The sequence below is a fragment of the Myotis yumanensis genome, unplaced genomic scaffold (genome assembly GCF_028538775.1).
Source record: "Myotis yumanensis isolate MYYU_CA2020_CCGP unplaced genomic scaffold, mMyoYum1.0.hap1 SCAF_13, whole genome shotgun sequence".
Taxonomy (NCBI): Eukaryota; Metazoa; Chordata; class Mammalia; order Chiroptera; family Vespertilionidae; genus Myotis; species Myotis yumanensis.
The window spans coordinates 47,058,580-47,078,506 of NW_027223764.1; the positions used below are offsets into that span (position 1 = coordinate 47,058,580).

The 19,927-nt window shown below is 45.4% G+C and overlaps 1 protein-coding gene across 1 annotated transcript in view; it reads right to left on the minus strand.

The window, feature by feature from the left end:
- Positions 1 to 19,927, minus strand: part of KCNMA1 (potassium calcium-activated channel subfamily M alpha 1) — a 672,109-nt gene that overhangs the window by 70,767 nt on the left and 581,415 nt on the right. The window contains exons 21-22 of the mRNA XM_070433250.1: positions 6,255 to 6,341; positions 1,794 to 1,887 (exon numbers count right to left, since the gene is read on the minus strand). Of these exons, the coding sequence (XP_070289351.1) occupies positions 1,794 to 1,887; positions 6,255 to 6,341 (181 nt within the window). The remainder of the gene's footprint in view (positions 1 to 1,793; positions 1,888 to 6,254; positions 6,342 to 19,927) is intronic.

Sequence of the window (19,927 nt, forward strand, 5' to 3'; positions counted from 1 at the left end):
CAAAGAAATAAGCCGTCCTTTACATAGCAAACAGGGACAGGGAATTTGGCTCCAAAGGTTTCAGATTTTTCAGACACTTCTCTTTATTTATTTATTATTTGCTTCTCTAAATTTAGGCAAAAGAAAACGCCTGGGCTTTTCTCTACTTTCAACGGATAAAACTGTTAGCATTAGATAAGGCGATTACCTACAGGTGAGTGACTAGGAAATGAATGCTAGCAGGACATCTGGCTTCACAAGAATGAGAAGCTTGGCGGTTGGCACATGTCATTCCTCCTCGTATACGGCAAACAGGCATGTACATCAGCGAGACCCCGGCAAGACTGAGCGGAGGGGAAGGCAGAGGACTAGTTAGGAAACATCTCACAGGAAGAAATGGTCGCAATGGGAAGGACATGGGGCCGGTGAGTCCTCCACGGGGCCTTGTGTCCTCAAGGGTGCGGAGGAGACTGCCCATCTCTGTCCCAGAAAGGTGCTCGGGGAGGGCCAGGAAGATGTGAATGTGGTGGATACGGGGGGAAGGAGAGAAAAATCACCACCAATGTCCAATAATCAAAGCGAGAAGAGTGGTCAAGGCAAATGAAAAGAAGAAAGTAACTTAGCAATGGTGGGTGTTTCCATGACATGACCTCTTAGGGAGAGCAGTGCCAGTATGAGACCACCCCTGCCACTCGGAGATGCTCGGGAGGGATGGCATTGTGGGGAATAGGCACTGAGGTTGGCAGCTGAATTGAAGACAAAAAAAGGAAGATAAAAGATAAAGAGGCCAAGAAGAGGAACAGGCTGAAATTTGGTTTCACTTTCTATTTCCATAATCAAGATAGAAAAATAGCATATGAAAACAGTATGAAGGGAAGGGAAGGGAAGGGAAGGGAAGGGAAGGGAAGGGAAGGGAAGGGAAGGGGGAAGGGAAGGGAAGGGAAGGGAAGGGGGAAGGGAAGGGAAGGGAAGGGAAGGGGGAAGGGAAGGGAAGGGAAGGGAAGGGAAGGGAAGGGAAGGGAAGGGAAGGGGAGGGGAGGGGAGGACAGAGAGAGGAAGGGAAGAAGGAGAGGGAGGGAGAGAGGGAAGGAGGAGAGGGAGGGAGAGAGGGAAGGAGGAGAGGGAGGGAGAGAGGGAAGGAGGAGTGGGAGGGAGAGAGGGAAGGAGGAGAGGGAGGGAGAGAGGGAGAGAGAGAGAGAGAAAGCACACACTGTATTTCATAATTAATACTGCTTTTGGTCAGAGCAGAACAGGACTACTTTTGAACTTTGCTTTGGCAAGTCCACAGATTATTGGACTTTTTTATCAGTCAAAATCAATTAACAGAAATTTGATTTCAGGCGACAGGATGAAAGGGGGGTAATCTTCAGGTTCCTTTTTGATTGTGAGGATACATCGCACATATGGCCCTCAGTACAGACAGCAGTCCTCACAGGGCCCCCAGCAGAAAGACTAGCCGGAGGCGCGCTGGCCCACGCGTTCCCGGATTGGCTGCCACCGTCATTAGTGCCACTGCTGGTTAGGAGCGACACGGGGACAGGACAGGATGACAGCTCCGCCTTTAAAGCCTGTGTATTTTTCAAGCAGCTTTCCCAACTGTTTTTCATGACAGGGTTTTTTCAGCTCTATCATTAACTGCTGACAAGCTGACGGAATAAATACTCCAGCCTTTGAGAAGCCATGGAAGAACCCATCCCTCCCAGACTCCTGCCAGCTGGGAGGGGTGGCACTGGGCCGGGGCTGGTGGGGAGGGGGTGATGAAGGGAGGGGAGGAGCTAGAGGGGGCCCCCCAGGCCTGGGGCCCCTCTCCTTACCTCATCAGCTTGGGCGAGGAGCTGGGGGAGTTCCGCATGCCTCCATTCCGCTGCTTTTTTTTGGGTGACAGCGTCGAGGGCTGCTCATCTTCAACTGGAAATACAGGCAGCTCATGAGATTATGGACAGGGTGAGTGAGGGCAGACTGCGCAACACAGGCAAGATATCAAAGGACACACACACACAGCTCAGTCACGCACTAGGAGCTCAGGGCTGCCTTTTGGACCCAGTGACAAAGACCCATGTGTTAGTCCGAGAAGCCGGCTCAGAGGAGGCGAAAGCCACCTCTTTACACTCCAGTGTTTGAACATGCACTTGAAACAGACTACAACAGCGTGTACACACCCTGCCCTAAAAAAAGAAAGGAAGGCGAGATGTATCCACATACAAAATTTGGTGCTATAGATGGGGACACGCAATCATTACTCTCAAGAGATCATTTTGGTTACTTGGCTTTGCTGGGTAATCGAATGGGTTTTCTCGTAACCAAAATCAGAAATCCAGTTGTTTGGAAATAGCAGCACTCTAGCTGCCAGCGACTTCTGCTTCTGCGAAGGCACCCACTTCCCTGGTCCCTGATCCCTGCGCCAGAGGAAGAGCCTGGGGAGAGGCTAGGATTGGAGGCCTTCGCAGCCAAAGTCTCAGTCACTCAGGACTGGGGACATGGGCGCGTGCTGGCTCAGGAATCCGCAGCCCACTCAGCCCTTGTCCCTCCACCTCCCCAAAAGGGGGGCTACACACATGGGATCCTTTCCTTCTTTATCAGGACAGTTGGACGGGACTGCAAGGTTGGAGAACCGGGCAGGAGAAGAGCCCCCAAACGAAGGAGGATGTTGCCATTGAATGATATCTCTGATGACGTGGTGAGGGGCGGGAAGGAGGGCAGCACAGCGGGTTGGGAACCAAAGGCTGTTTCCCGAATGTCTAAGCTACACAGAGCGCTAAGCAATGTGAAGCTTCGCTCACACACAGCACAGCACACGCCACTGCCTTTGCCCAAAGACACCCACTCACAAGCTCTGCAGAGGCATCAGCCTGCACCATGCTTCTTTTTAAGAGAGTTGCTTGATAAATTAGCAGATGCACACCCAGCCTGTCCCCCGAGGGCATCGGCGGGAAAATTCTAGTCCCCCTCTCCGCACCCCCACAATTCAGGCTACAGCTGTAATGGCAAGAAGGAAAAGTAGGCTCCTTGGGCTCGCATAGTTGACTGCAACACAGAGGGGGAGGGAGCACCCCGAAACCCACAGTGCACAGCAGTGACCTTAAGGCTAAGAAGAGAAATATTAGCAGTGACGATATCGGAAGATGCTTGACGTTTCTTAATGGTGTACAAGTCATGGGTTGGAAAGAAACCGTCACCTCGGTTACTTGATCTTGTCCAGAAAGACCCATCTCAGCACATGCATTCTATGGCACTTCCCTGAAGACCCTGAGTAAGTGTAGTGTGTTATCATACAGGGTTCCAAAGGGACGACAGCCATCCAACTACCTTCTGAACCTGTTTCAGGGTATCGCACTTGGCACCCCATCCCCATTCCACTGCCAGTCTAAGGTTGTCTAAATTCTGGCTGGCACAGGGTAAGGGAACAAGAACGTGGTTCAAATTGAGAGCTACTCCAGAAGAAACGAAGGCAAGGAAGGACCTGTAAATGCCCACAGCCCACTCGCTCTGCCACCCGCCCCATCCCCCCAGAGGCCCGTGCTCAGGCTGCACCCGTATCAGTCACTTAGGGCTCCAGGCTGGAACTATGTGCCTGGGAGGATATCGCATCTTATCGGAAATGAGTATCCACAGCAAATCACACCCAGACTAAACAGCACTTAAAAGATTAAAGGAAATAAATACCAGCCACATAAATGGTATAGAAAAAATCACTTAGGGTTGATATGCATCTCTCAGCGAGCAAACAGGCACTCTGAGCTTGACCTGAATTCATCTTGCTTTCACAGGACAGGGCCGGGCATCCCAGGCAATAATGGGGCAGAAAGGCAAGGAGACTGAGATTGAGAGAGAGAATGTGTGTGTGTGTGTGTGTGTGTGTGTGTGTGTGTGTGCATGCGCACACTTCTGCACTTTCCCCATCTTAGAATGGGGCAGAAAGTCTTACACTGACTCCACTGGTAATGCAAGGTCACCCTTTAATGTGGACCACTTACGGGGGACCTAGGTTAGTTGAGTAGCATGCCAGACTAAATAATGTGTGTGCCTGGCCGTGGGACTCGTGGGGATGAAAGTTCTTTTCTTCTCTATCACATGAGCCTTTCAATGATTAGAATGAAATATCCAAAAGGCTCTTGGTCCTAGTCCACTATGGCTAACTTGACTCAAAGCTGCCAGATGTTGCCATGATTTTGTCCATAGTAGTTAAGACCTGAACAGAAGCCACACTCGCTGCATTTCTGTTGGATTCTTTTGCTTAGTGCTTGTCTTCCCAGTTGCACTGGGCCCACAATAAAGAGCCCTCTTTGGTTAAGAGCCTGTTCTCCTTGCGCCTTGTTGCTGTCTGTTTACCTGCAGCGATGTTCAGATGGAAGGAAGACCTGCAAGTTGATACCTGTTAGCCAGCTCCAGGGAGACACCCCGTTCTGCTGCTAAAGCTATGCCTCCTTCTATGCAAGGAAACTATTTATTTTCATTGCAAGTCAGAAAGATCATCCATCATAATCAGACTGCATTTAAAGTGGGATTTGTTCTCTTCAATGTAACCCATGTTTAAAGGTTTCCTCCTGCACTCTCGGCCTGGCAATGCAGATCTGCTCCCTGCAGAGACGGGGACAGGTCCCCAGCTTAAACATGAACGCTGCGCAATGGAGACTATTACCGATGGCTTAGTTCCCACGAGAGAAGCAGTGATCCCTTCTTTCTCGTAAGTAGAGTATAAACCATATTTAATTATTATCCTTGACCGCCGATTTCTGCATATTTAAAGAAAGCAAATCTAGGAAAACTTTCAGGTAAGCTATAAAATAAAATTTCCATTTCATGGCTCCTGTGACTACATGAGAGGAATAAAAATTGGATTAAAAGGGAGACTGAAATTTACATACTTTCAAAAAAGGCACATGGGTTGACCTCATGCGGACACACATTCACAGGTTGCTGGTGAGCCTGCTTTGTGGCTCATTACCGGACACCTCGGTCTCCGGCTCTCACCGCTTCAAGCTGGGGAAGCCTCATGAAGATACAATCTGTTAAAGGAACCTGAGTTACCAGCTCCTTTAAAACACAAACAAGTTGAGGAATCCAAGTGGAATTTTTATAGGAGCCGAACTCCCTCCAGTCTCCGCGTCCTCATAAAAGCCGAGGGCTCGTTTCTGCACATCCCTAAGTATAACACTTAATGTGCTGCCGTAACTTCCCAGCGCCCGCCCGTCTAACAGGCACTGCATCCAACAGCTTTACAGTCGGGAAGACTCCGTGCTAGAAAAATGTCAGGCAAGTCTAATGAGGCTAGGATCCCTCGGCTGGCGCTAGACTTTAATTTAAAGTTACAACGATGTTTTAACATGTTTGCTTATACTTGACTAAAGAGGGTTCATTATTTCGATGACATAACCTCCAGACAACGTTCTGGGAATTGATTGAGGACGTGGTGGTAATCCCAACAGCCTGAATGCAGAGTCGAACATCTGTAACGACATTTTGCTCGACTTTTCATCGTCGTTCTGTTTTCAAGCAAAAAGCAAGGCAACATCTTCCAGAAATACTGGCCAGAACTCTGGGCTTAGTTCAAAATGATCATATATTTTACTAGATTTTTTTTTTAAAATAAATCCCTCTCTTTATTGGCCTTGCCAGCTTGCAAACAGTGTATCAAGGTTCACCGATGCCTTTGTGGGCCCTTCGAGTCAAACGGGCAATGATTTCACCTTTCAGCTTTCCCACATAATCCGGGGCCCTGACATACGATGAACCCGTTGCTCAGCTCCAGCCTGGGGCACCTTCCTTCTTCCCCGTTTCCTCCGCAGGGTTTAGGGGGATGCTGCCCTCTGAGACTTAAAGGTGCGTTTGTTGGCTGGAGTTAAGACATAGTTCAAAGCAAATAAACTCAGAAATGTAATAAAAGGCCAACGACCCATAAACATGAGTTGACTGGCTATCTCCACATTACATTATTAATCACCACATCTGGAGAAACCCACATCTGCACACACTTAGCAGGTCATTAGTAATGTCATATTCACACTGGAATCACTCAGAGTAAGAGGCATGCAGCTAACAGGGCTCCCGACTGAAGTCTTGAGCGAGCTGAGAGTTGGCGGGAGGGTAGTTTTAATTATTATTTATTGGTCTTTATGGTTTTTCTCTTTGGCATTTTGCTGCCCAGCATGCTTCGTACATGCTGAAATCCACGGTAGTGCATCTTTCTTCTTCAGTTGAGCTCAGCATGCTAAGGGGAAGCAGGAGGGGTGCAGGGCAGTTACTACACATTGGGGTGGGTTCCAGGGCTCCTTCACCTGGCTTGGTCACAAGCTGAGAATTGTGAGTTGTGTTCTTGCACTCAAATGGGTCTTTGGGGTGGCGCGATCTAGCTTCCACCTTGACTGCCAAACAGTAACGAGAAAAGAAAACTGAAATTAATCCTTCGTGCAGTTCTTCCTTGGAAAAGTTGAAAACCAGTTTTAACATGAACCAGAATGATAGCTTTGAATGAAAATGGAAGTTTCGTCCTCACAGCTACATTGAGAGTTTTCTTTACTTTTACCCCAATGACGTCTGGAAATTCTTTTTTGCTGTGTTATTGTCATCGGTGTCGGAAGGGATAATGTATCAGGAGATAATCGTATTTGTGCAATAATTTCCAAATCCATAGAGTTCCCCTCTGCCTTTCCACACACACAGACTTTGAAAGCTTAGATCAGCAGTGAGATGCGACCCCTCTCTCCCGAAGCCGCTAAAACGCAGCCCACTGAACCATCATTACATTCCGCGTCATCAGCCACAAGGTTAGACTATGGTTTTCATCTCAAACCACTGGCATGGCTGGCCCCTTGGTTGCAATATCGCTGCCTAACTTTCATTAAATGCCGTGGGTTTGCCAGTCCTAAGAAGGGGGACGGTCCTTTATCCTTGTGTCACGAGGGACATCAGTGAACATTGGGTGTGTGTTTTCAGTCTTTCAGAGAGGGCAAAACTGCTGGCCTACAGATTGCACAGTGTGCTTCTTGATTTCTGTGGGTTTATCAGACTTTGTCCCCAAGAAAAATCCTACCAGTCATAGTACTACAGTCAATATGTAATTCACAATAGACATAACTCCCAGGCTGACCCGGCCTCCCTCTAATACAGACACCTAACTAAGTCTTTCACCAGGGAGTCTGGGCTACTTAACCTGAAGGTCTTACAGTGCAGCCACTCTAGAGTGATCTTGGCACTGGAGCTCAGGACAGTGCCTGCGTTACGGAGGGACATTTCCTGCCTCACAATCACAGACCCCAGAACCCTGGCTGCCTGGCACATATACCAGACTAGAGAGAGGGTGAGGGTGTATCCTTTAGCCACGGAGCAAAATCAGCAGCAACAATAAACACAAACTCCAGCGAGGTTGACAGCCACGCACAGCAAGAATGAGGTAAAACAGCCAAGTTCTATGCCAGAGGCTCAGCGGGCAGCGTGGTGTCTGAACGTGGGGGACTAACATGGGTGATGTCCTTGCAAGGAGAATTTCTGCTCTGACAACCTTGGGAGAACACCTATCACCAAGAACTTTGGTAAACACGTTGCAGGGTTATTGATAAGATCAAGCCAAAAGCTATTTCTGAAAGATCACGGTGAATATTAATACAGTTAATGAAAAAGATGAAAGTTGCTGCCTCTCAAAAGCAATGCCAACAATAATATCTCCAACATAGAGCATATATAACTCCCTACAAGTGAGCAATGGCTTTATCACATACATTATCAGGCAGGATAATTTTACAGCTTCTAGCTGAGAAGTAGGATATACATTTATTTGGAAAACCTAGAGGGTGTAAGTTAAAGAAAAAACAACAACCTGCCATTATGTACAGTGAGGACAGAAAGCATCTGTAAGTAACCCACCTGCCCTGGCGCAGGCACAGGGAGCACCCACCCGCCCATAGCGAGCTGAGGCGCAGGGAAGGGAAGGGGCAGGGAAGGGGAGGGGGCAGAGAAGGGGAGGCCTGTTGGAGCTTTCACATCTCTGGCTTTTGTGGAGCTAATACGAGAATGAGGAGGGAGGCTTTAAGGAACAATAGGTTATGTAGGAGTTAATCACAGGGTATATTTCTGGCTTTATTCACTGCCTAGGAAACCTGAATTGTGGAACTTTGAGTCCATCAACACAGAGTAATGAAAGAATTCAGCTCCCACATGGGAGAGAGAAAAACAGTATATAAGTGTGTTGACAGAATCTACATGACTTGCACTGCAATGTTCTCTATAGAAACACTGTGGGCCCAACGAATCTTCTAGAATCAAAGGGAAATGCCAGACTCACATCCCTCCATCCCATCTCAGACCATAAGCCTGTTCTATATGTATCTCGGTCAGAGTCCAATATTCATCAAAGTCCCTGTATCTAGAATCTCAACCCATATATCTTCACTAAGAACTTGACCTGCTGTAATAACTTGCTCAATGTTCGGTTTTGCTCAGCATTTGGTAGAAAATTCCATCTGGTTGCCTGTCTTTTTTCTTTCTTTTTTTCTTGGAACAGACTGTCTCCATCAGCTCAAGGGCAAAGAAAAGGCTCACGCAAAGATTACTCGGTATTGGCTTCTCAGAGATGAGATGGAGATGAATAAGCAAATATGCAACTGAAATGCACGATGCAAGAATTTTCCTTGAATTATGGCTATGGAGCTTGGAGACTGGGAAGGTAGGAGATGAAAGACAACTGTTACTTTGAATTAAACTGGGAAAAACGTACAGGAGTCCAATAAAAACAGACTCTTTTCAACTTTCCTTCTCTGCCTACTCCCTACACCTACAAGTTAGTCAACGTTTTGAGGCCAAAAAGTGTACCAGACTCCTTCACGTAGCCCTGGCAGGGGCAGTGCATGCTTGCGGGGGTTAGGGTTTCAGAACAGGGACGAAATGTGCCAAGTCCCTGGCACCAAAAGCTGCCTTCTTTCTTCTTATATTTCTCAAGTTCAGGGATTAGTAAAATGTCGTCTTGAACATGTTTTTGTATGGGCTATGGGCTGAAAATGTTTTTTACATTCTTATTTATTTTTTTAAGATTTTTTTTTAAGAGAGAGAGGAGGGGAGAGGGAGAGACAGAGTGATACATCAATGTGAGAGCAAAACATCGATCAGCTGTGCCTCTGGCACGCCCCTATTGGGAATCGAGTCTGCAAGCCTCGCCTGTGCCCTGACCAAAATTGAACCAGCACCCTTTCTGTGCACAAGACGATACTCAACCAACTAAGTCACACCGGCCAAGGTAGTTTTTACATTTTCAAATGGTTGGGGGACAAAATCTAAGAAGAAACATATTTAATAGCACATTAAAATTATACAAAATTCAAATTTAGTGGCTATCAATAAAGTTTTATTGGGACATAGCCAGTCATTTGTTTATCTATTGTTTATATCTGTTTTCCCTTTACAATGAGAGACTCAAGCGGTTGCAGTAGAGACCGCATGGCCAAAGAGCCTGAGATATTTATTAGCTGGCCTTTGATAGAAAAGGTTTGCTGACCCCTCACTTACCTTCTCACAATTTTCTAATTTTCTGTCTTCTAAAAGAACAACATTTTTTCCCAACCTTCCAGGATTTCCAAACAATAAAAGAAACACGCATGGAGCCACTCTAAGTGAATAAATTTGGTGATGTTGGGAGGGACAGAGGTAGTTTAGTGACTGGAATGTCCCTACCACCCAACCTACTATTAGTCCTACAGGTGCCCTTGCATTTGGGGAAACCAGACAGGCGAGTTTCCCCCTTTCTTTCCTTTTAAATATTTTTTATTGATTTTGAGAGAGAGAGAGGAAGAAAGAGAGTGAGAAACAGTGATGTGGATGTGTGTGGGGAACATCAACCGGCTGCCTCCTGCACACCCACTACCAGGGATTCAGCCACAACCTGGTCATGTGCTCTGACTGGGAATCAAACCAGCAACCTTTCGGCGCAGGGGAGGAGGCCTAACCGACCGAGCCATACCAGCCAGGGCGAGTTTCCTCTTTCCCATCTCCAGCTAAGTTACAGTCATCTACCCTGCACTTTGAGAATCAGGCGAACCACATCTACCAGGAGCAGTCCCTTGAAGCTGTCAGCGTCGGCTGCAAGTCCACCCTGCAGGAGCCCGACAGGACAACAGATTAACCATTAGGCTAGATATGTTGAAAATATACAGCTTCAACCTTTCCCCAGCTCGCTCAGAGCGATATATAGATGATTATTTCAAGCGTCAGCTGCCGCACAGATTTAAACCCCGGCACAGTAACTCCTGGATTCATCTGCCCCTTGTCAAACTTGCACAGCTTTCATTGCAGGATACGCGGTGTGGCAGTTTCACTGTGAATCCAGAATGATCCAGACGGCTGCTGTCTCTTTGTTAACAGGAAGCCAAACTGATGAGTTTGTAATGCATTTCTTATCAAAGGTAGTTTCAGAAACGAAAATGTGTCCCATCAGTTTGGCTGGGTTTCACAAAGACTAGATTATGGGCTTAATCAGAACATCTCTGTTATTTTCGTGAGGAAATAGATAATTCTGCATCCATCCCTTTAAAATCACTTTGTGCCAATGAATTATGTGTTTATGAATTTATAATTATCCTTGATTTTTCCCCTCCTGCAGTATACTTAATAAAACCATCAGCTGGAGCCTACAAAGCAATAGGGCTTAATAGATACAAGCATGCTAATATCTTTTTTTCAGTGAATGCTGATCTTTCTGAGCTGTGTGTCTACATTGATCATTGTGGAAAAAAAGGGATAGTAATTTTCAACTCACACATTTAACAAAGACAAAATGGACTGTGATGGAATTTATGGAGCCTGTAAAGGAACTCTTTTCCTAATATGGTTTATTATCAAGTAGATTCGTGATCACTGTAGGACAAATCAGGCCCCTCTGAAATGCACCTAGAAAAATGCTTATGCGTTCAGAGCTCCGTTCCTGGCACAGCGGAAGGGCCCATATGCATGGTGGCAGCTGCCTGTCTTCTGTTGGGCTGGTTGTTATACCTGCTACAGACGTGAAATTCAGTACTTGGATCCCAGCTTTAAAAATGCTATTTATCCTCTCTTTATTTAAAATTCTGACTTTTTATTCATCATGACTTTTTTTCTCCCTTTTTAATTTAAAAAAACATTGCATGAAACCATCATCCATTTAATTACTGAGGTTTATGCTGCCCCCTGACACTGGGTGTCCACGGTAAATGCCTCACTCCAGTCCCAGCCCTGCCTGTCCAGCTCCCAGGGTGCTCTGGTGCTGGTCCTGCCATCCCGCCCATCTTTATGCAGAAGGTCTCTTCTTTTGTATCTGTATGTGTGTCTATTTGCTCCCTTGTGCCGAACCGGGTAAGACAAATACAAAACAAGTGTTATTCTTTTGATCGCTTCATGCTGCCTGCATGAGATTGGTAAGGCAGACCCTTGCCAGAAAGGCTTCCTTAGGGATTCACAAATTGTCAGACATCCAGAGGAGCGGAGGTAGGATCATGCTGCCTCGGGCATCTGAGCTTTGCCACCTGCCCAGGGTGAGAAACAGAACAGAGAGCGGCGCCGGTCTCGCCTGGACCTTATTTCGCACCTCCCATCACACCGCCTGGCTAACACGGCGCCGGCGTACATTCCCTCTTTGGGGTACAGGTTTTTATTTGCTTCTATGTTTTGACTCAGATGCTATGTTTCTTCTCTTTTTGTTTCTCCTCCCCTTAAACCACTTCAAGTAAACATGACGGGCAGAAAATGTCAATCACATGTTCATTCCATTTTCACTCTGTTACTTGCATTTTTTAAGTTAATGCTTGCCCCAGTGACTCAATATGGAGACCAGCCTAGAATCTAACTGTGTGTGTGTGGAATGGTTCTCTAAACCATAAGCTGGTATACAGGTAAGGGCCGTTATTATTATTAATATCATTATTACTATCGGCTCATTCATAAACACCGTATTTTCCATTGAGCCAGTTGTATCAAAAGCCCCCGAGAATTCTAATATGTATTCCAGATGGCTGCCCCGATACTTTCTCTGAAACGCAGATAAAGGTAAAATGCATGAGCCGTTAGTGCAACCCAGGTACACCACATGGCCCGATGAAGAATGTTCTGCCAGAACACTTTAGAAATGCTGAATGCTTTTAACCTTGGGAAGTAAGACCAGTCCCAGATTGTGATTTTACGCTAAACACAGCATTTAGTATATTTCTTAAGGGCACAGTCACCTTCTAAAGGTGTTCTTGAACTACAACATCATGATCTGTATTCCACTATAATTTATCCTCAGCTGCATCCCGTGCAACATTTTAAAATGCTCGTCAGTCTATATGGCCTGGGCCGCTTTCTGCTCATCACAGAGAACAAGGTGTGGAACGCAGGAGCGGGGCTGGCAGGGGTGCAGGGATGCTCTGGCCTCACCCTCTTTGGGCTGCACTAAGATGACACTGACACCAGGGCCCAGGTCTGCTGACTTCCAATCCACATCACTTGCTGTCAGAATTCTGCCCATGAGAATAGCGTGAGGATACCAGCTTCCAGATTCGGGCCACCTGCCCTGGTCCCTCTGACCCTCGTTATAATTCTGATCTCAGATAAGTTACTCAACACCGCAGTGTCACCAGATCTGTTGTTATCCCCACGGACAGATGAGGATGCCAGGATCTGGAGAGGCTGTGGGGTGGAGGGAGAGGACCGGAGGCCACACTCAGACAGCCGGGGACTGTCCTGGGGTCCTCTGCCTGGCACTCCCCAGCTGGTTCACAGGGTCTGTGCGTGGGACAACCTCTATGTCTGAAGATGTCCATAAAATACTGATGTCTAACTTCTGCTTTAAGATCTTGCATAAGGCTGGGCTTCCATTTCAGGAACTGTCTCATGGGGCACGAGCTTACCAGCTGGTCAAATCCCCCAGCCATATGGTAGGCACCCCTCTTACACCTCTGGCCCTGGCTCCAGCGACACTCAAAGACCTAAAGACTTTAAGATATGGGCCTTCCCTCTACAAATGTCAACACAGAATGAGCTGTATGAAGGTAACTGTTAGGCACACAGGCCCCCAAGTTACACTGCAGGGTCCAAACCTGGCTATTTGGCAAATTACCAACTTTGGTTTTCTCACCTATAAAATGGAAATAATCAGAGTACATCCTTCATAGGGCTGCTGTGAAATGGGTTGAAAACATGAGAAGTACTCATGAGAGTTTCTGGCAAGCTCTTGGTAAACGTTACCTATCATCTTTATCTGGGCTTTGCAAAATCAACGAGACCGGAGCTCTCTGCCAGTGGGCCCTCGCCACCATGTGTCCGCTGCCTTCTGGCTTTGCACCCACTCTCTCCCCACTGCTCCGAACAGCGGATCTGGTGTCCAAGCACAGAGCAGGGTGAGATTCGCCACCTCCCCTCCACTCGCTGCATCCTGTTCGACTGTCACCTTTGTCCCATATTTCATATGGCCCCAATGAACTGCTCAGGTCAAAATAATTAGGCTATGCCAAGTGTCATAAAAACAAGAAAAGCCAGAAAATGTTTAAACGACCCTCAATTGGAGAAGGCTGGGACCATTCAGGGCAATGACAAATGAAAATCAGATGGAAATGTGGAGAAACCCCACCATTCCCTCTAAATTACAGGAAATCCATGCTGCCTGCTTGTGATGGGCTCTTTCCCTTGAATTTCTGGTGGGAGGTCATGGAGTTGGGGCATGCACATGGGAGATGGGGGGAGGGGCAGGGGAGCGATGGGGTAAAGGGGCACTGACTTCTTCACTATTCCCTCCCACCAGGTCTTCCTTTCACCTACCTATTCTACCCACTCTTCAAGAAACAGGTTAGGCTGCCTCCTCCAGGTAGCCTTCCCAGATTACTATAACAAGACAGAATCCCTCCTTTCTTGGCACCCCATCTCACACCCCTCTGTTATCTCTTTCTTTGCATTAGAATATGTTTTCCATTTCATGTGTCCTACTTCCCAACTATACTTGTAAGCTCCTCTCTGGTAGTTTACAAATCTCTGAATACCTCATAGTCTGAGCTCCTGGTGATGTTCCTGATGAATATCTCTGAGTTGCTAAAGGGGCAGCACTGCAGGGGAGAATCACAGCCCCACGGTGAGGAGCCCGGTTCTAGTCCTGGCCTGGGTCAATTGTGAGGTTTTGGCCGGACACTGCCCCTCCAGGACTGGCATTCATTACATATAAGGACCTTTGCAGCTCTGATCTGTAATGGTTCTGAGCTTAATGCTTTCTTCTGTTACCTGACAGATATCACAGGAGCCAGCCAAAGACCACAGGCCTCCTAGTTCTCCAGGTTCATACAGTCATCTAGCACTTCCTACCAGACTCACTCCCAGAGCACTACAGAGCAGGAAAGCAGGATGCTTGATTCCCACTCAGACCCATTTGACAGACATCTCGAGGGTGGGAGCTGGGCAATGCTTTTTCTTTTCCTATTTTCAAAAATTTTAAAAGATACACAATAAGAGAGCACAAGTTTAGCTGTAGAAATGAGATAATTGCATATATATATATATATATATATATATATATATATATATATTCTATATAATAAAAGGGTAATATGCAAATTGACCCTAATGGCGAAACAACCGGGAATGACTGGTCACTATGATGTGCACTGACCACCAGGGAGCAAACGCTCAACCTAGAAGCTGCCCCCTGGTGGTCAATGCGCCCCCACAGGAGAAGCTCTGCTCAGTCACAAGCCGGGCTGATGGCTGCAAGCGCAGCGGCAAGTGAGTGGGCCTAAACTGGCAGATGCACATCCCTCAAGGGGTCCCAGACTATGAGAAGGTGCAGGCTGAGCTGAGGGACACCCCCCACAAGTGCATGATATATATATATGCAACCTTTCGACTGTTTGACCAGTAGCTATGACACGCACTGACCACTAGGGGGCAGACGCTCAGTGCACAGGCATGGAAACATGGAACAAACTGATGAATCTCAGAGGGAAGTAGGGAGGGTGGGAAGAGATTAACCAAAGATCTTATATGCATTCTAGAGGCCTGCTGCATGGATTTGTGCAGTGGTGAGGTCCCTTGGCTTTGCCTGTAGGGATCAGGCTGAAACCAGCAGTCTGACATCCCCCAAGGGGCCCTGGATTGCAAGAGGGTGCAGGCCAGGCCGAGGGACCCCACCGCTGCATGAATCCATGCACCAGGCCTCTAGTATGCATATAAGATCTTTGGTTAATATATACATAGTGCCTCCCAAAAATGTATACACACACTTTGAATAATTATATGGGCAGAGTTTTTTAAAATACTCTTCATTTTCAAAATTGAGCTATCAGCTGTTAAGGTGTGTATACATTTTGGGGACACCCTGTGTATATATATGTATATATAAAATAATTCACAAGTGATACGGAATAAGAGTTTAAAAGATATTACAGCATAGTGTCAGGCGAAGGCTAAATGAACTGCCTTTGTAAATGCTAGGAGGTCTGGGGTGGCTGGGGGAAAATTCTAACACGTGAAACAAGAGTCGAAGGGATAAAGATGTCAGCCGTGCCTGCCTGTGTATCCCCAGAATCAAACACAGGGCCTGGCGCACTGGGGGCACTCAAACCATGACACTGAGTCAACCAGGCAAGGGGTGCTAGGTGGAGGGAACAGCCTGAACTAAAGCAAGGAGGTGGGGAATACTAATCTAGGGAACTGTAAGGAATTCAATGTGGCTGGAGCAGGAAGATTTATTTAAGAGTATAGACAGGGGTATAAGGGACAGATAGTGTAAGGCTTTAAACTCCAAGTGACAGAATTGGAAACTATTGGGTAATAATCTGAGTCCTCTGAAAGTTGTGTTTTTTCGTGTTTTTGTTTTTTGTTTTTTGTTTTTCTATTTAAATACTCAAGTTCAAAGAGGGCAGTGGGTGGTTTGCATCTTGGTAGAGTCTATCTTCCCCACCCCCCCAACTCAGCCTCCTTTCTTTGGGGCCACTTAAAAGTTATAAGAGTCTCAGATAAGACACACACACGTGTGTGAAACTAAAAACCAGGAGGCCCCTGGCAGTGGTCCAGTTCCACTGGAGGTCTCACTTTTATTCTGGAGAGTGTATTTGACAGGGAAATAAAGTTATTTAAGGCCTTGGAAAGGGGTCCTGTGAAATTCACAGGGCTGCTGCCTCGCAGACCAGCCAGGTACATCCACACTTGACTGTGGATGGCTATTTCCTGTTTCAACACTCAAGTGAATCCCGTCCCCCTATAAAGGGAACTGGGAGGAAAGCCGTCGGGGTTTGACTTCAACGAGAAAAGTGATTGCAATCCATAGTTTGGGAAAAAAAAAAGAAAAAAAAAGATTCTCAACAAAACTAGGGCTTTCAAATGAACTCACTGAGAAGGAAATGTTTCCCCGATCCTCTACTCCTTAGTTTTACCGAATCAATAGCACTTCAGGATTTTCTCTGTCAAAAGCATGTGAATGACTAAAGTAAGGATGTCCATTATATTATCTGGATCCTTGACCTGCACTGTTGTGTGTCTAAAAGAAGTTTAAAAAGTCAAAAGAGAAAATTCCAATTAGATTATCAAAATAAATGGTTTCAAATTTTTAAGTTACAAAAAGTGTAAAATATTTGCATTCAAAGTTCTGTATGATCTGGTAGGTCATACCTAATAAAGAAAATAAATAAATGAGTCACCTGGGACACCTTTTAATTCTCCCCTTCCATCACCTCAATAAATCTACTATCTCCCATACAGGCACACATTTACACCCAACACCCTGTATAAGAGGTCTCTTATCTGAGTCCTTTATAACTTTTAAGTGGCCCAAAAGAAAGGAGGCTGAGTTGGGGGTTGGGGAAGACAGACTATTTTTATCTCTTATAAAAATAAGGGTTAGTAAAAAGGCAGAGTCTTGTCTTTAAAATATAAAATAAAAAGAATAAAAAAGAGGTGTGAAAAAGAGAACCACATTAATAGTATTTTTTTTTTCCTCATTGATGTCCAAATTGATGAGCTGATTATCTTTTGTGTGGACAATATTATTAAAACAAAAAACTAAACAAAACAACCCTCTGATTCTGTTTGTCAGAAAGTTAGTTCTGGCCAAGGGAGCAAAGCAACACTCTTTGGTTAACCTGGATTCTAAAGTAAATCTTGATGAAAGAACATCACATTAAAATTATTTTTATATGGCACATTAATCCAGTACATAACCCAACTTTATAAAAATGTCTCTCATCCTGTTGTAGAACGAAGCCTAAGGAATTAACTTGTATAAATAAGTATTAGGTAAAAATGGTTACTTTCCACATAGTAATCAGATGGTGGGGGTAATGCAATCTTGGGGGTAAGAATCTGGTTTTGTGTACTTCCCTTTTAAAAACATAGTAACATTTAGCCCCACTGGCATGGCTCAATGGCTGAATGTCGACCTATGAACCGGGAGGTCTCGGTTCAATTCCAGGTCAGGGTACATGCCTGGGTTGTGGGCTCCATCCCCAATAGGGGGTGTGCAGGAAGCAGTGGATCAATGATTCTCTCTCATCATTGATGTTCCTATCTCTCTCTCCCTCTCCCTTCCTCTCTGAAATCAATAAAAATATATATATTTTTAAAAAAACATAGTAACATTTATTTAACTAGGACTTGGTACCAAATGAGTATTAAGGGAAGCAAGTTGGATTTAAAGAACCTTAGCAATTGAGAGGTATTGTCTTAGTAGATGTGTATTTCCTAAAAATAGCAAATAAACAAAACAAAAAAAAACCCTCAGTTTTAGACGTTCATTTTAGAGAAATAAAGGACAGAGAATCTGGAAAAGAAAAGCAGAAAGGGGGGCAATGGTAGTAGTCCCTAGAATACAGCCAGGAGGAGGTTTTCATTTATAGAAAAGCAGCGCCACCTGCTGGCGATCTGCATTTCAAGCCCTTCTGGTTTTTGGACCAGCATCTATCTTGCAATCTATGCATAAATACACAGCAGTATTTCTCAGCTGCTGTTATACATAAGAATTTTATTACCAGTCGGCAGATTTCTAACACACTGGTTGCAGTTTAATAATCCTCTGTTACCTGAAGTATGGGTTATATAAAAACCTAGAATGTTAATTGTTGACAAACCAATTCTAATATGTAAAGCACTGTAAGTCAACCAGTAAATATCCAAATAAATCAAAAGGGATTGCTCTTTTGCTGCTAACAACGTGTTATTAAATACCACAATTTGATCACTTACATAAACATAATTTTCATATATTTCAATGGACTAAAAAAGTCAGGAAAATGCATTATAATCGTACTGAGAGCTTTTCCTTCTCTACAATTTTGAGAAAAATATTTTTGCAAAGAATATTTTACCTTTCTTTAAAAAAATGTACCTAAGCCAATGAATCATTTAGGAAATTTTCCCATATAACAAAACCTGAGTTATAAATAACTAAGATTACATCTATAAAATGTTATATTTTTTAAATGGCAATAGCGAAGTGTTGGAGAATATAAGTCACTGAAACAGTGAGCAGAGAAACAGTACCTGTCATTTGCAGAAAAAGATCACACAAACGAGATAGCAAAGGAACACAATAAAAGGAAGAAACGGGAATGTGATAGGTGACTCTGATTATATCTGCAAAGGAAACTGTGAAATAAATTAACACCCAGGCGCCCACGAAAGTCATATTATAGCTCCACTGCGAGGGAGAGGGATCTTATGCAACAGAGGAGGTTGGCGACTTTGTGAGAACAGAAATAAAGTGTAGGCTGTGAAGTCTGGTGGTGATAACTAATGACCACACTACTTACAACTCTGATTTGATCTCTAACAGAAAAAAATAAAAAAGTACTCTTCAGGATAGATGTATGCAATAGGGCTCATATTTTTCACTTGAAACAAATAAACCCCAAATGGGATCAAAGGGCCCCAGTAAATGAAAAATGACAGTTTCTATGTTGCCCTGATTTGATCGCGAGCAAAACTACATGCTGATACCATTCCAGAGCTCGGAGGAAGGGGAGGGGAAGGGTGAGCGCCCACTAAGCTGATGAGAAGCCCATGCTAATTTCAGAAAGTTATTGAGATTTAATCTCTAACAACAATAAAGATTGCTCATGCAGCAACCTAAAGGGTATCCCTTACACACACACACACACGTTCCATCTTGTTATTTCCGACAGAAACCCTTTATATTCAGCTCTTCCACGTGTGTACGTTGGGTGAGGCATATGTATAAAGAGCGCCAAATGCTGAGGCGCTTCCTTTGAGCCCAGTGTCTCTAGGAAGGACCACCAGGAACTAGACTACATGGGTCTCAAGCAGAGAGCTTTTCATCTCCCACATGGACTGGTTACCACTTGCTGTAGAGAGCCAGAATTGCCAGGAGAGGGCAGATGTGGAGGGTGTGGGGGAATCCGGTGGAACTCAGGGTTGCCAAGATCTGAGCTGGGGGCTGACCCTGCCTAGATCTAACTCCCAGAGTATCATCCAGGGCATTCGCAGAGCAAGAGAAGGTCCCTGAAGATGGCTGGGGCCTGGGTGATTACAGGCGCAAGCCCCGCCTCCAGAGCAGTTGGGATGAATTCACATGGATGAGGAGTCACAGGTGGATGAAAGAGCTGGTTTGAGTTGGAAGAGCAGTGCAGACCTGAGAGGCAGATGTGGTGAAACAATGGGTTAGCCGCGCCTTCCCAATGTGCTCTTCTGCCCATCGGACTCAAATACCCAACGACATATGGAAGGGGAATACATTTGCATCCCAGACCCACTGTAGTGTCCAAATACTGTGCCTGTCAGCAGAAGCGGTGGAAGAAATGTGTCACCTTCTAAAGAAGTGGTGATCAATTCTAGATCAAGCTACTCAAAACTGCTCCCGCAGCCACAGGGAGCAGCTGTTCAGAAACAAATGTTTCGTTCAAGAGGGTAGAAGCAAAGAAGAAGAAAGATCGCTGGGTTCCCCTAAAACACATGCCTAATGAACTGTGGAAACACATTTTTAACCCAGTGTCTAGTATTTGGCAAATATCTGTTGAAT